This window comes from Pristiophorus japonicus, chromosome 5 (assembly GCF_044704955.1).
Source record: "Pristiophorus japonicus isolate sPriJap1 chromosome 5, sPriJap1.hap1, whole genome shotgun sequence".
Taxonomy (NCBI): Eukaryota; Metazoa; Chordata; class Chondrichthyes; family Pristiophoridae; genus Pristiophorus; species Pristiophorus japonicus.
In genome coordinates, this window is record NC_091981.1 from 281598201 (window position 1) to 281611958 (window position 13758).

Here is a 13758-nt window from a genome sequence, read left to right on the forward strand (position 1 = left end):
TACCAGGAGTTAGGCGTGTAATCTAGTTTGACTCTTTACTGCAATCCTGAGGGGGATTTTGGATGAGAGTTTAGATTCATGCTGAAATGCGTTATGTTTTGCTTTGAAAAAGGGGTGAACTATCCAAAAATGGGAAGCCACAGTGGCTGTTAACCTTCTAGTCTGGAAAACCTGCTGGCAGAAACAGTTGTTCTACTGCCGTGTTGTGTCCAGGTCATAATCAAGTGATTGACTGAGGTGACAGTGGTCTCTGGTTCTACAAACTGATTAGTTGAAGGGACTCTGCAACAATATCAGACACACATTCTCACAAATATAATATTTTAACAATAAAGATACATTGTCATATTAATATCACTATATATATAATATACATACACACATAGAATAAAGGAAATTTGGATGTGATATTTTGAAGAGGAGATGGAGATGGTGATCAGCTCCACGAGAAACACTTTTGATGAAAATCAGTAATGATTTAATTTTTCTTTCCGTACCCTTTACTTTTAATGATGCAGTGGTCTGCTGGTCTCCAGAATCACAGGTATATTCACCAGCATCTTCGAGCTTCAGATTGTGAATAAGCAACTTAGTACTTGAACCTTCTTGCTTCAGTTTGTACTTGTCACTTGGATGAAGTACTACTGATCCCCTCTTCCATTTCACTGAGGCATTAGGTTTAGTAACCTCACAGTGTAGAGTAGCAGTACTATCCTCTTCAGCTTCCTCATTCTGAAGTTCTCGTTTGAAAAGCACAGGCATTGCTAAAGGAAGATAGTAAATTAATTCCTGATAACACAGTTTAGTCAAATTATGATTGCTGCAATTCCGAATCATCAAATAGAATTTAATTCATTTCCCCTGAAAAAAAATATTCTAGCAGTTGATGACACCTTCCATCATCAATATTAGCTACCCAAATAGTTGCTAAATACTATACCAGTCATGCGAAGTTTCAATTACACTCACCCTGCTCACCACATAGTAGTATAATATCTTCATATTTGATAAGATTAATTACCTTCTAACTCATCAATAGAAGTGTATGTCCTTATATTCAGACAACTAATATTTACTCAATCGATAATACACCAAATTTCTGGGGGGGGGAGCGGGGGAGGGTGTGGTTAATACAGAGGAGGACTGTGACAACATCCAGTAAGACATTAAAAGCTTGTAGAATGGGCATCTACATTTTGGTAGGAAGAATGAGGAGGCCATATACTCTTGGAAAATAAGTGTTTAAATGGAGAGGAGGAACAGAGAGATCTATGGGTACAGATACACAAATCATTAAATGTAGCAGCACAGGTTAATAAGGCCATTAAAAAAAGCAAACAGAACACTGGGATTCATTTCTAGAGCAGTATAATTGAAAAACAGAGAAGTTATGTTAAACTTGTATAAAACCTTGGTTAGTCCACACTTGGAGTAGTGAACAGTCTGGTCGCCATATTATAAAAAAAATATAGAAGCACTGGAAAAGGTGCAAAAATAGATTTACTAAAATGATACCAGAACAGAGAGGTTATGCCCATCAGGAAAGATTAAACAGATTGAGGCTCTTTTCTCTAGAAAAGAGAAGACTGAGGGGTGGCCTAATAGAGGTCTTTAAAATTATTAACGGTTTGATAGGGTAGACAGAGAAGATGTTTTCACTTGTGGTGAGACCAGAACTAGGGGCCATAAATATAAGATGTCACTAATAAATCCAATAGGGAATTCAGGAGAAATTTCTTTATCCAGAAAGTGCTTAGAATGTGGAACTCGCTTCCACAGGGAGTGGTTGAGGCGAATAGCATAGATGCATTTAAGGTGAAGCTATATCAGCGCATAAGAGAGAAAGGAATAGGATATATTGATGGCATTAGATGAAGAAGGGTGAGAGGAGGTTATGTACAGCATAAACACCGGCATGGACCTGCTAAGCCGAATGGCCTGTTTTTGTGCTGTAAATACTTTGTAATAGAATCTCAAAGGACATCAAACATGACACCAAGATCACATCGTACAATATTTAATAGGATATTAGTGTCCTAGTACTTTTAACATTACCCTCGGTTAGTTGACCAAGTTTTTTTTTTAAATAGCCCAGAAATCCCGATCGAGGTCTTCCCGTGGGCAAACTACTGAAAAAACTTCCGATCCTGAGGCTTTCACTCCCTACGCGTGATGAGTGCGTGCATGTTAGGACATCCGTATGCTGAAGCTGGAGTCACATGGCTCTGGGCAGCCAATCAAGGTACAGTATTTTCTCATTCATAATAATGGGAACTCCGTAAGTTGGAGTTCCCATTATTATGAATGAGAAACCCCCCCAAACACACAAAACACTAATAAAAAATAGAAAAATATACTACATATTTAAGATTCATTTAAATTAAAATGTTTATAAAAAAATATTTTCTCGATTTTTAAAAAAGTTTTTTAAATTATGCCTTAAAATAAACTTACTGTAGTGGGGAGGGTTTTAAACAATAAAATATATTTTCATATGTGTTTATTTAATTTAATTTTAATGTTTATGTAACACTTGCGCCTGTAAAAGTAGGCTATACGTCTGCTTTTTCAGGCGCAAGATTTTTGAGGACATTTGCTGGGCAAGATATGCATAAATATCGCAAATCTTGCCCTTGCAAGTATCCTCGCTACCGATATGCGTGAGATCTGTAAAGCCAGAAACTTGACAGATCGGAAAAGCAGGCTTTCAGTGCATGTGCATTGCATGCTGTAAATCGGCTTTTCCGATGCCTTTCCGGGTCCGTAAAAACTTCGTACGGACCCAGGACATCGGAATTTCAGGCTCATTATATTAGATGGCCAAGTGTTTGGAAAAAAACTCAGAAACTTGCTCCAGTGTCATCTAGTGGGAGAAGCCTGTAACTACCTATGCTGACCAAGCAAAATTGACTTGGAAATGTTGACACAAAGCATGATAGCAGGAAATATGAACACAAATAAGATTTTGAATAAAATTTAAATAATGGATAGAACATGACGATGTTTATATGAATGCAAGTTGTTGTTCCGGGGACGTCGAGGCTTATAAAGGCCAGCGAGAATTCGTGGTCGGAGAGCTAGTCGGAGGAGGAGCAAGTTCTGGGGACGTCGAGGGAAAAGGGAAAAAGAAGTAGAAAGAAATCGAAAGGTGATGTCACAGCCAAGGGGGTAAGTGATTGGCTGGTGATTGGTGAGTAGTTTTTCTTTTTCTTTCTTTATCAGTGAGTAACCTTTAGCCTTGCTGTTGCCCAATTAAGTTAATCCAAGGGTTAAGTCATGACAGGAGAGCTCGGACGCGTGTTATGCTCCTCCTGCACTATGTGGGAACTCAAGGGCGCTTCCGGTGTCCCTGACGACTACGTGTGCGGGAAGTGCAGATCCTGACAGACCGCATTGCGGCACTGGAACTGCGGGTGGATTCACTCTGGAGCATCCATGATGTTGAGAATGACGTGAATAGCACGTTTAGCGAGTTGGTCACACCGCAGGTAAAGGGTACACAGCCAGATAGAGATTGGGTGACCAAAAGGAAGAGCAGTGCAAGGAAGGTGGTGCAGGGGTCCCCTGCGGTTATCCCCCTGCAAAGCAGATACACCGTTTTGGGTACTGTTGGGGGGATGACTCATCAGGGGAAGGCAGCAGCAGCCAAGTTCATGGCACCGTGGGTGGCTCTGCTGCACAGGAGGGCAGGAAAAAGAGTGGGAGAGCGATAGTGATAGGGGATTCAATTGTAAGGGGAATAGATAGGCATTTCTGCGGCCGCAACCGAGACTCCAGGATGGTATGTTGCCTCCCTGGTGCAAGGGTCAAGGATGTCTCGGAGTGGGTGCAGGACAATCGGAGGAAGGACGTTCTTGCTATTGAGGGAGTGCAGCGAAGGTTCACCAGACTGATTCCAGGGATGGCAGGACTAACATATGAGGAGAGACTGGATCAACTGGGCCTTTATACGCTGGAGTTTAGAAGGATGAGAGGGGATCTCATAGAAATGTATAAGATTCGGACGGAACTGATCAGGTTAGATGCGGGAAGAATGTTCCCGATGTTGGGGAAGTCCAGAACCAGGGGACACAGTCTTAGGATAAGGGGTAGGCCATTTAGGACTGAGATGAGGAGAAACTTCTTCACTCAGAGAGTTGTTAACATGTGGAATTCCCTGCCGCAGAGAGTTGTTGATGCCAGTTCATTGGATATATTCAAGAGGGAGTTAGATATGGCCCTTACGGTTAAAGGGATCAAGGGGTATGGAGAGAAAGCAGGAAAGGGGTACTGAGGGAATAATCAACCATGATCTTATTGAATGGTGGCGCAGGCTCGAAGGGCCGAATGGCCTACTCCTGCACCTATTTTCTATGTTTCTATGTTTCTTCGTTTCTATGTTTCTTCTACATCTTTATCACCTTAGTGCTGCTGCTCCTCTCTCCTCTTCTGCTTGTCTCTTTTTTTCTCGTTCTCTCTCCATTTCTCTTCTAGTGCTCTTCGTTCTTCATTCCGTTCTTTTCTGCGGTGTAAATAGGTGGAGCATACGCCGTTTACGCTCTGCCCATTTGTACCAGGCGCTGAGCTGCCGAACTAGCGGCCCACTGATGGCTGCTCAAAACACAGCCCAGGAAGCTTTTCATTTTTTTTTTGTGGACCCAGGAGGAGCAGAATTACTTCTCCTGAGCCCTCCAAAAAATTCCGGTCTGCTTCTAGTCCACACCAGGCTCTGACCAGGGTCGGCGGTGCGCCTGCAATGCACGGATGGCATGTTAATGAACCTCGGGCTACAAATTGGTGCAGACCAGCACAACTGTCCAAGTGGAAAGGCCATTCCACTGACTTCACGCCAGTTTTCGACACTAGAATTGCCCCCCCACCCCCCCAAGTGTCTTGCCAATCAAGGTAGCAGAATCTTAATATGACAAAGATTTTAAGTTGTATAATCAATTTATAAATACTAGTGTTCAAACGCTGTAATTTAGTCCCTGAAATTGCAACGGGAAATACTTGCGGTAATCCTAGATTGAAGAAATTACTATGGTTTAGCCGTAAAATTTACAATGAGTGCCTGATGAAAAAGTGCTTTATTTTCACAGCGAGCATGTGCAAACTGTGGTGAACAATTAATTTAGCAACAATTTATACAATACTAAGTGAGTGGCATGCTGTTATTAAGAGGAGGCTGAAGAGGCAAACATGAACATGTTTAAGGATGGAAATGTGAGAGGATTTAATTCCAATGAAAAATTAGTAATGCACTATTGTCCTACCCTTCACTCTTAAAGAGGCAGTAGTCTGTTGATCCCCAGAATAACAGGTATAGTCTCCACCATCTTCAGGTTTTAGGCTGTGGATGAGCAAATCAACACTGGAACCTTCTTGTTTCATTTCATACTTGTCACTTGGATGAAGTACCAGAGATCCCTTCCTCCATTTTACTGGGGCATTAGGTTTAGTAACCTCACAGTGTAAAGTGGCGGTGCCACCCTCTTCAGCTTCCTCGTTCTGAAGTTCTTGTTTGAAAAGCACAGGAAGCGCTATGGAACACATTAAATTAACTTTTAATGATAGTGATTAGTGTACATCCAAATCTTATTTCTCAATTTTCACACACAATTCGCTGAAAATAATTTTCGCAGTAAAAGCCCCAACAATCCATTACTAGATTCCTTTTCTCACTCACCAACGTATCCGCACACCCCCCCACCCCCCCGCATCTACAACTATACAATAGTTCCAGGGGTAGGACAGAAAGAGATGTTCAAGACATATTAAGCAAAAATAATAATTTAGAATGAGTAAATAGAAATAGAATTATTAACCTGTTGAGTTAAACATATAAATAGGTACAGCAGGATCAGAATCTGAAGTGATGTGTGCGCCAAGCATGTTGTGTGCCTCCTGGACTCACATACAAGGCAGGGTGAACACATATGTACGAAGTGAACAAAGGTCGCACTCCTCGATCAGAAAGTTTCATAGCTTGAAAGTCAACTGAACACACTCCGCAGCTTTTGGGAGAAAGAATGCTATTTGGATAGACGTTCCAGAGGGTGGTCACCCCACAGGTTGCTAGGAGTAGAGAAGTTGGTAAAAGAGGCTGCGTGACCATCTGCAGACATGATAATCTGTGGAGCTGGCTTTGTCTGATAAGTTTAAGTACCAGTGATGTAAACAAAAAGAATGACATACAGAGGAGGAGAACCATGAGAAACAACAGGCACTGAGGAGCAATTGGTTACCCATGGGGCACAGTACAGGTAATAAGAAAAGACGAGAGGTGATTATGTGGGATGCTACAGACAGAGGGGCAGATAGTTTATTTTGTAGATGTGATCCAGAGTCCCGAATGGAATGTTGCTTCCCATGTCCCAGAGTTTGGGACATCACGAAGTTAATACAAAAGATTCTGTAATAGGAAGATGAGCAGCCAGAGATCATGGTTCATGTGGAAATCAATAGCACAGATAGGAGTAGGTTTAGGATTCTACAAAGGGATTTAAAGCAGTTAAATTCTAGGCTAAGACGTAGAATTTACAAGCTTGTAACCTGGATACTGTGGCTAATTGTGAGTCCAGGGAAAGTTGTACAGACCTTCACTTAAACTGGAGAAGCACCTATGTTCTTGTGCAAAGGGTAAATAGGGTAGTGGGGAAAATTTAAATCAGTCGTGGGTGTTGGAGGCGGGGGGAAGTGAGAGAAAAAAAATGAGCAGGACAAATGGATAGTATGGGGACACTGGCCTGGATAAGAATATTCGACATAAATATACATAGCATCAATAATAAAACAGTGAATAAGACGCACAAATTCAGCTTGAAGGGTAAGCTACAGTAGCTACTACAGAGACCTGGCTACTAGTTATCATGATTGGGAGCTAAATAGTCCAGGCTATATGATTTTTAGAAAATACAAAGAAATTGGGAAATGGAGTAGCAATATTGATAAAAGACAATTACTGCTGTAGAAAAATGAGTTTCAAGTAAGGGTGATCAAGCAGTGAAAACACTTAAGGGACAGCAAAGGTCTGTATGATTTACCTTTAGACCTTCTGTCATATAGTGGGGAGAGGATGGGTTAGACATTACCTCCTCCAGTCAATCCATATCTACCACTTCAGTATTTATGACCCAACACAAATGGGTGAAGAGGGTCAAAGTTGCAACAGCCTCCACCTCTACTTCCTCAACCCTAAGGGCCACAGACATGGACATTTATGGTGCCTTATCAATCGGCAGATCAGGCTTGATTATGTCAACCATTCCAATGCACTATTTTCCACAATCAAAACCACCTACTTCCCATGATTATCTTGCAATGTAAAGACAAAGTTCCACCATCATCTTCTTGGGAAAGTAGGGTGGAGCAATAAATGCCAGCCCAGCCAGTAATTCCCACATCCTGAGAATTAATTTCCTCCACAAACCCCTTTTCCCCAACCCTTACACTCACTTTAAAAGCCAATCAAGAGGAGCTCATGGATTTCTTTAAATCAAAGGTTGAGACCATCCATGCAGACGTATCCACCACCTCCTCACATTATTATAAAACAAGAATTAAGCCACAGCACTAAAGAGAAATGTACATGACAATCTGTTACTGAGCAAAAAACAATGGGTAATCTTGTCATGAGAAATTTAGAGAAAATCATCAGTTCCAATGAAAATGAACAATGATTTATAGTGAGTAATGATTGTTGTCCTACCATTCACTTTTAAAGAGGCAGTGGTCAGTTGATCCCCAGAATCACAGGTATATTCTCCAGCATCTTCTAGTTTTAGGCTGTGAATAAGCAACTCAACAAGGGAACCTTTTTGCTTCATTTCATGCTTCTCACTTGAGTGAAGTACCACAGATCCCTTCCTCCATTCCACTGGGGCATCTGGTTTAGTAACCTCACAGCACAGTATGGCAGTACCATCCTCTTCAGCTTCCTTGTTCTGAAGCTCTTGTTTGAAAAGTACAGGAAGAACTAAGGGAAACAGTGATTTTGTTCATGATGACTTAGTTTTGTCAAAATTTAAATAAATGAATATCTAAACAAATTCTGTCCCAATTTGGTCAAAATTAAAGGAAACATATATTAATTCATGTTAGTATGGTTTAGCTAAAACACAAGACTAACAAGGAACTTCCGCAAATATAAGCCCATTCTGGTGCACTGAAAATAATGTGTTCTAGTAGTTGGTATGTTATTCTATGCTCCATTATCAGTTACCTAAAATATTTTTAATAGTGTAGTACCATTCAGATGAGACCATCATTTTTATTTCCCTTTCATCAATGTTATGCACCTTCCATTATGCTCACTGCTCACTCCATTGCAGTCAGATGTTTTCATATTTATTCAATTCAATCCAATTGTTGTCTTATAACTCATTAATAAACACAAGCTCTTGTATTTGGACTGAGAAACGAGACTGAAGGGCCAAGGCCCTTCGTGTCAAACATGATGGACGAGTATAGTAAAAGATGAGGTAAATCAGGATGAGTAATTAGGTGATGACAATCTCGGGATTAGAAATTTCAAGAAGGTAGAAGGGAGAAAAATATGGCTTTCCATAGTTATGAAGTCCTGGAAAACAATGAGTTGGAGACTGCGATGAGTCTGGAGTTCAACACAGTAAGGGTGCATCCTTGATCATATCAGCCATCCTTGCAAGACAAATTTCTTGAGGTTATTTTTTCACTTTTAATCTTGTTCAAACCCCAGTTTTGAAGAGTATGTATTAATGTATGTACAGACTAATTAGCAAAGGATAAAGATACATGACAATAGAACAACAATGCTTATCTCAAACATGGCAAATCTCAAGATGTGACTGTGAATGCGTACTGACTATAAGGAAAGTAACTGGGTTCTAATTCATAGCTAACACATGATATTTTTATAACACCCATGTTTATACTGCAAGAGATCAAGTAGGGAGCCTCAGCTTGGACAAGAAATTCACACCACCAGGAGCTATAGATCAAATAAATGGTGGATCAGATCTTCCCGGAAGAATTTGGAGATGAGAAACATTTCCTGACAAAAAGGGAATAATGGTTTAATTAGAAGCAATGATTCTTGTCTTACACTTTACTTTTAAGGGGGCTGTGGTCTGCTGATCCCCTGAATTACGGGTATATTCTCCAGAATCTCCTACTTTTAAGCTGTGAATCAACAGCTCAACACAGGGACTATTTGCTTCATTTCATGCTTTTCACTTAGGTGAAGCAGCAGAGATCCTTTCCTCCATTTGACTGGAACATAAGGTTTACTACTCAGACAGTGAAGAATAGAAGTACTATCCACTTCAGCTTCCACATGCTCTTCTTTGTAAAGCACGGGTAGGTAATTCAATTCGTAATGATATAGTTCAATCAACATCGGATGCAAACAATGATTCCACTGAATCTAAGAATACCCAAGCTTAAATCCATTCTATTCCACTGAAAATAATGCAGTGACTTCCACCAATGATTTAGCTTCCCAAGACAGTAAACATCTGTGCCACACCACTAAGGCATCAGGCTCAATCCCTGATCTGTGCGGAGTTAGTTAATTTCAACTGGGACTATAGCAGATGACCACAAGTGGCGTCAGCACTTCTTGGTTTGGTGCAGATAAGCTTGGTCAGTTTTCCTATTTCTGACTGTTGATGAGTGACCTATGCTGGAAAGTATGCGCATATGGATAAGATCGGACTTGGCTGCAATGCCCCCAGTAGTTGTTTCTTCACGCCTAGCTTCTATCTCTCTCTGTTTCAAATGGGTATATTCTCTGGAAGTTACACGATGTAATGGCTCATTTATTTCTTCACTGCATAGGAACATGAGCCAGAGCATCGGAGTGTTCCTGCCTGAGTTAGTTGAGCAGAAACTGTACCCAGATGTTTTCTTTTCTTCCTGAATATAATTTCTCAGTCAATTTCTGCATTTTGTGTATCAGCTTGCATGCAATCCTCAGGATCTGCTGGGCAGCTCGATTCTCCAGTATTTCACTTTTTTAAAACTATGCAAATCTTTAAAAATAAGATCAGTCTCAAGATGTGGACGTTACTGGCAAAGTCGCCATTCAGTGCCCATCCCTCATGTCACAAGAAAGAGGTGGTGGGCCTTCATAAAGATTTGATACTACTGAGTGGCTTGCTAAGCGATATCAGAGAAGGGGGTTTAAGAATCAACAGCGGTGGTATGGGACTGGAGTCACATATAGGCAAGACCAGGTAAGGACAGCATGTTTCCTCTCCTAAAGGAAATGAGGGTTTTTACAACAATCCAACAGCTTTATGGTCATTTTTACAGATATTGGGCTCAATTTTCCCCAAAGCATTTTTTTTGGCGTATTTGAAGAGTTACGCCCGATTTTTTGGGGCCTAAGTACGCCAAAAAAAAATATTCTAAGTTTCCCCATTGGATTTCTTCATTTTGGCGTGGCCTAACCCAACCTTTAGTTTTGGAGGTGGAGCCTTGATCTGTGCCAAAAAGATCGGGCTGCCATGGTAACCAGGGACACAATGTGAGCTGCGGCTGCAGCTCCCAACACATTAAAAGAATTGAAAAACACACAGCAGCAACTTACCTCCAACCCCGCCCGAAGGGCTTGCTGGTCCGATCCTATTCTCAGTCCCCATTCTCCCTGTCCGGTCCCATTTCGGACCCTATTCTCCCCAGTCCGGTCCCATTCTAGGTCTCTCTCTCTCTCTGTCTGTGTGTGTGTGAACCGGGGACCAAGAATGGGACTGGACCAGGAGAATGGGGACCGAGAATGGGACCGGAATGCAAGCTTTTCGGACGGGGTTGGAGGTAAGTTGCTGCTATGTATTTTTCAATTCTTTTAATGTGTCCAGGCATCTGCTGCGCCGATTTCCATACCTGCACCGATTTCCTTAACTCTCCGGAAGGTTTTTCTGGAGAGGCTACATACGCTGGCCTAAGCAGAACTGGAATAACTCTCAGCTGGCCAAACTTCCCTAAATGGCCAGAATTGGCGCGGGTTACGTCGCCTTTGACTGAAAAAAAAACTGACCTAAAAAAATCGTAACTAACTGAGTTACACTGGTGCAAATTGATTGGGGAAACTGGTTTTTCAACTTAGGCCAAAAAGAGCAGCCTGTTCAAAAAAAATGGCGCAAATCACTGGGGAAAATTGAGCCCATCATCAGTGGCAGTTTCCACATATACGTTGACGACACCCAGCTCTACCTCACTATCACCCATCATGAAACCTCCGCTACCTATGAATTGCCAGACTGTTGTTTGACATCCAGTACTGGATGAGTAGAAATTTCCTCCAACTAAATATTGGGAAGAGCAAAGTCATTGTCTTCGGTCCCCGCCATAAACTCCATTCTCTACCCACTCCATCCCTCTCCCTGGCAACTGTCTGAGGTTGAACCAGATTATTCGCAAACTTGGGGTCATAACTGACCCAGAGACGAACTTCTGACCACATATTCCACATATCTGTGCCATCACGAAGACTGCCTATTTCCACCTCAGGAACATCGCCCAATTCTGTTCCTGCCTCGGCTCATCTGCTACTGAAACCTTCATCCATTGCTTTGTTAGCTCTAGACTTGACTATTCCAATGCATTACTTGCTGACCTCCACGTTCTACCCTATGTAAACTTGAGGTCATCCAAAACTCTGCTGTTCGTGTCCTAACTCGCACTAAGGCCCATTCACCCATCATCATCATCATCATCATAGGCAAATACATCTTTCTGACTCGCCATTGGCTGAAAAACATGGTCAAAATTGAAGTCGTGTCGCACCTCTCCTTTCAGATCGCGGCCAACACGAGACTCTTCAATTTTACTCAAGGTGATCACGGAAGACTTGCTTCCACTCTAAAAATGAGTCCTTAGGTGGCTGAACAGTCCAATACGAGAACCACAGTCCCTGTCACAGGTGGGACAGACAGTCGTTAAGGGAACGGGAGGGTGGGACTGGTTTGCCGCATGCCCTTTCCGCTGCCTGCGCTTGATTTCTGCATGCTCTCGGCAAAGAGACTCGAGGTGCTCAGCGCCCTCCCGGATGCACTTCCTCCACTAAGAGCGGTCTTTGGCCAGGGACTCCCAGGTGTCAGTGGGGATGTTGCACTTTATCAGGGAGGTTTTGAGGGTGTCCTTGTAATGTTTCCTCTGCCCACCATTAGCTCGTTTGTCATGAAGGAGTTCCGAAAGAGCGCTTGCTTTGGGTGTCTCGTGTCTGGCATGCGAACTATGCGGCCTGCCCAGCGGAGCTGAACAAGTGTGGTCAGTGCTTCAATGCTGGGGATGTTGGCCTGGTCAAGGATGCTAACGTTGGTGCGTCTGTCCTCCCAGGGGATTTGTAGGATCTTGTGGAGATATCGTTGGTGGTATTTCTTCAGCGACTTGAAGTGCCTACTGTACATCGTCCATGTCTCTGAGCCCTGTACAGCCCTGTAGACTATGAGCTTGGTGGATGATTTGAGGGCCTGGTCTTCAAACACTCTTTTCCTCAGGCGGCCGAAGGCTGCACTGGAGGCGGTGCTGAATCACATTGTCAATGTCTGCTCTTGTTGATAAGAGGCTCCCGAGGTATGGGAAATGGTCCACGTTGTCCAGAGCCGCGCTGTGGATCTTAATGACTGGGGGGCAGTGCTGAGCGGCGTGGACAGGTTGGTGAAGGACCTTTGTCTTACAAATATTTAGCGTAAGGTCCATAAGAACATAAGAAATAAGAGCAGGAGTAGACCATACGGCCCCTCAAGCCTGCTCCGTCATTCAATAAGATCATGGCTGATCTGATCATGGACTCAGCTCCACTTCCCTGCCCGCTCCCTATTTCTGCCTTAAATTTATTCAATGTCCCAGCTTCCACAGCTCCTGAGGCAGCGAATTCCACAGGTTTACAACCCTATGAGAGAAGAAATTTCTCCTCATCCCAGTTTTAAATGGGCGGCCCCTTATTTTAAGATCATGCCCTCAAGTTCTAGTCTCCCCCATCAGTGGAAACATCCTTTCTGCATCCACCTTGCCAAGCCCTCTCATAATCTTATACGTTTTGATAAGATCACCTCTCATTCTTCTGTATTCGAATGAGTAGAGGCCCAACCTACTCAACCTTTCCTAATAACTTAACTCCCTCATCTCCGGAATCAACCTAGTGAACCTTCTCTGAACTGCCTCCAAAGCAAGTATATCCTTTCGGAAATATGGAAACCAAAACTGCACACAGTATTCCAGCAGTGGCCTCATCAATACCCTGTATAGCTGTAGCAAGACTTCCCTGCTTTTATACTCCATTCCCTTTGCAATAAAGGCCAAGATTCCATTGGCCTACCTGATCACTTGCTGTACCTGCATACTATCCTTTTGTGTTTCATGCACAAGTACCCCCAGGTCCCGTTGTATTGCAGCACTTTGCAATCTTTCTCCATTTAAATAAAAACTTGCTCTTTGATTTTTTTTGCCAAAGTGCATGACCTCACTTTCCAACATTATACTCCATCTGCCAAATTTTGCCCACTCATTTAGCCTATCTATATCCTTTTACAGATTTTTTATGTCCTCCTTACACATTGCTTTTCCTCCCATCTTTGTATTGTCAGCAAAGTTGGCTACGTTACACTCAGTCCCTTCTTCTAAGTCGTTAATATAGATTGTAAATAGTTGGGAGTCCCAGCACTGATCCCTGCGGCACCCCACTAGTTACTAATTGCCAACCAAAGAATGAATCATTTATCCCGATTCTCTGTTTTCTGTTAGTTAGCCAATCCTCTATCCATGCTAATATATTACCCCCAACCCAGCGAACTTTTA

The 13758-nt window shown here is 42.5% G+C and overlaps 1 protein-coding gene across 32 annotated transcripts in view; it reads right to left on the bottom strand.

Moving 5' to 3' along the window:
- The window catches only part of LOC139264722 (obscurin-like), a 571531-nt gene that overhangs the window by 314043 nt on the left and 243730 nt on the right, over positions 1 to 13758 (bottom strand). For 31 of the 32 annotated variants that reach the window (XM_070881692.1, XM_070881694.1, XM_070881701.1 and 28 more), the window contains 3 exons: positions 7688 to 7954; positions 5253 to 5519; positions 498 to 764 (listed from right to left, as the gene is read on the bottom strand). The exons of the other annotated variant lie outside the window; for it this stretch is intronic. In XM_070881692.1, the coding sequence (XP_070737793.1) occupies positions 498 to 764; positions 5253 to 5519; positions 7688 to 7954 (801 nt within the window). The remainder of the gene's footprint in view (positions 1 to 497; positions 765 to 5252; positions 5520 to 7687; positions 7955 to 13758) is intronic. 32 annotated transcript variants of the gene reach the window in all.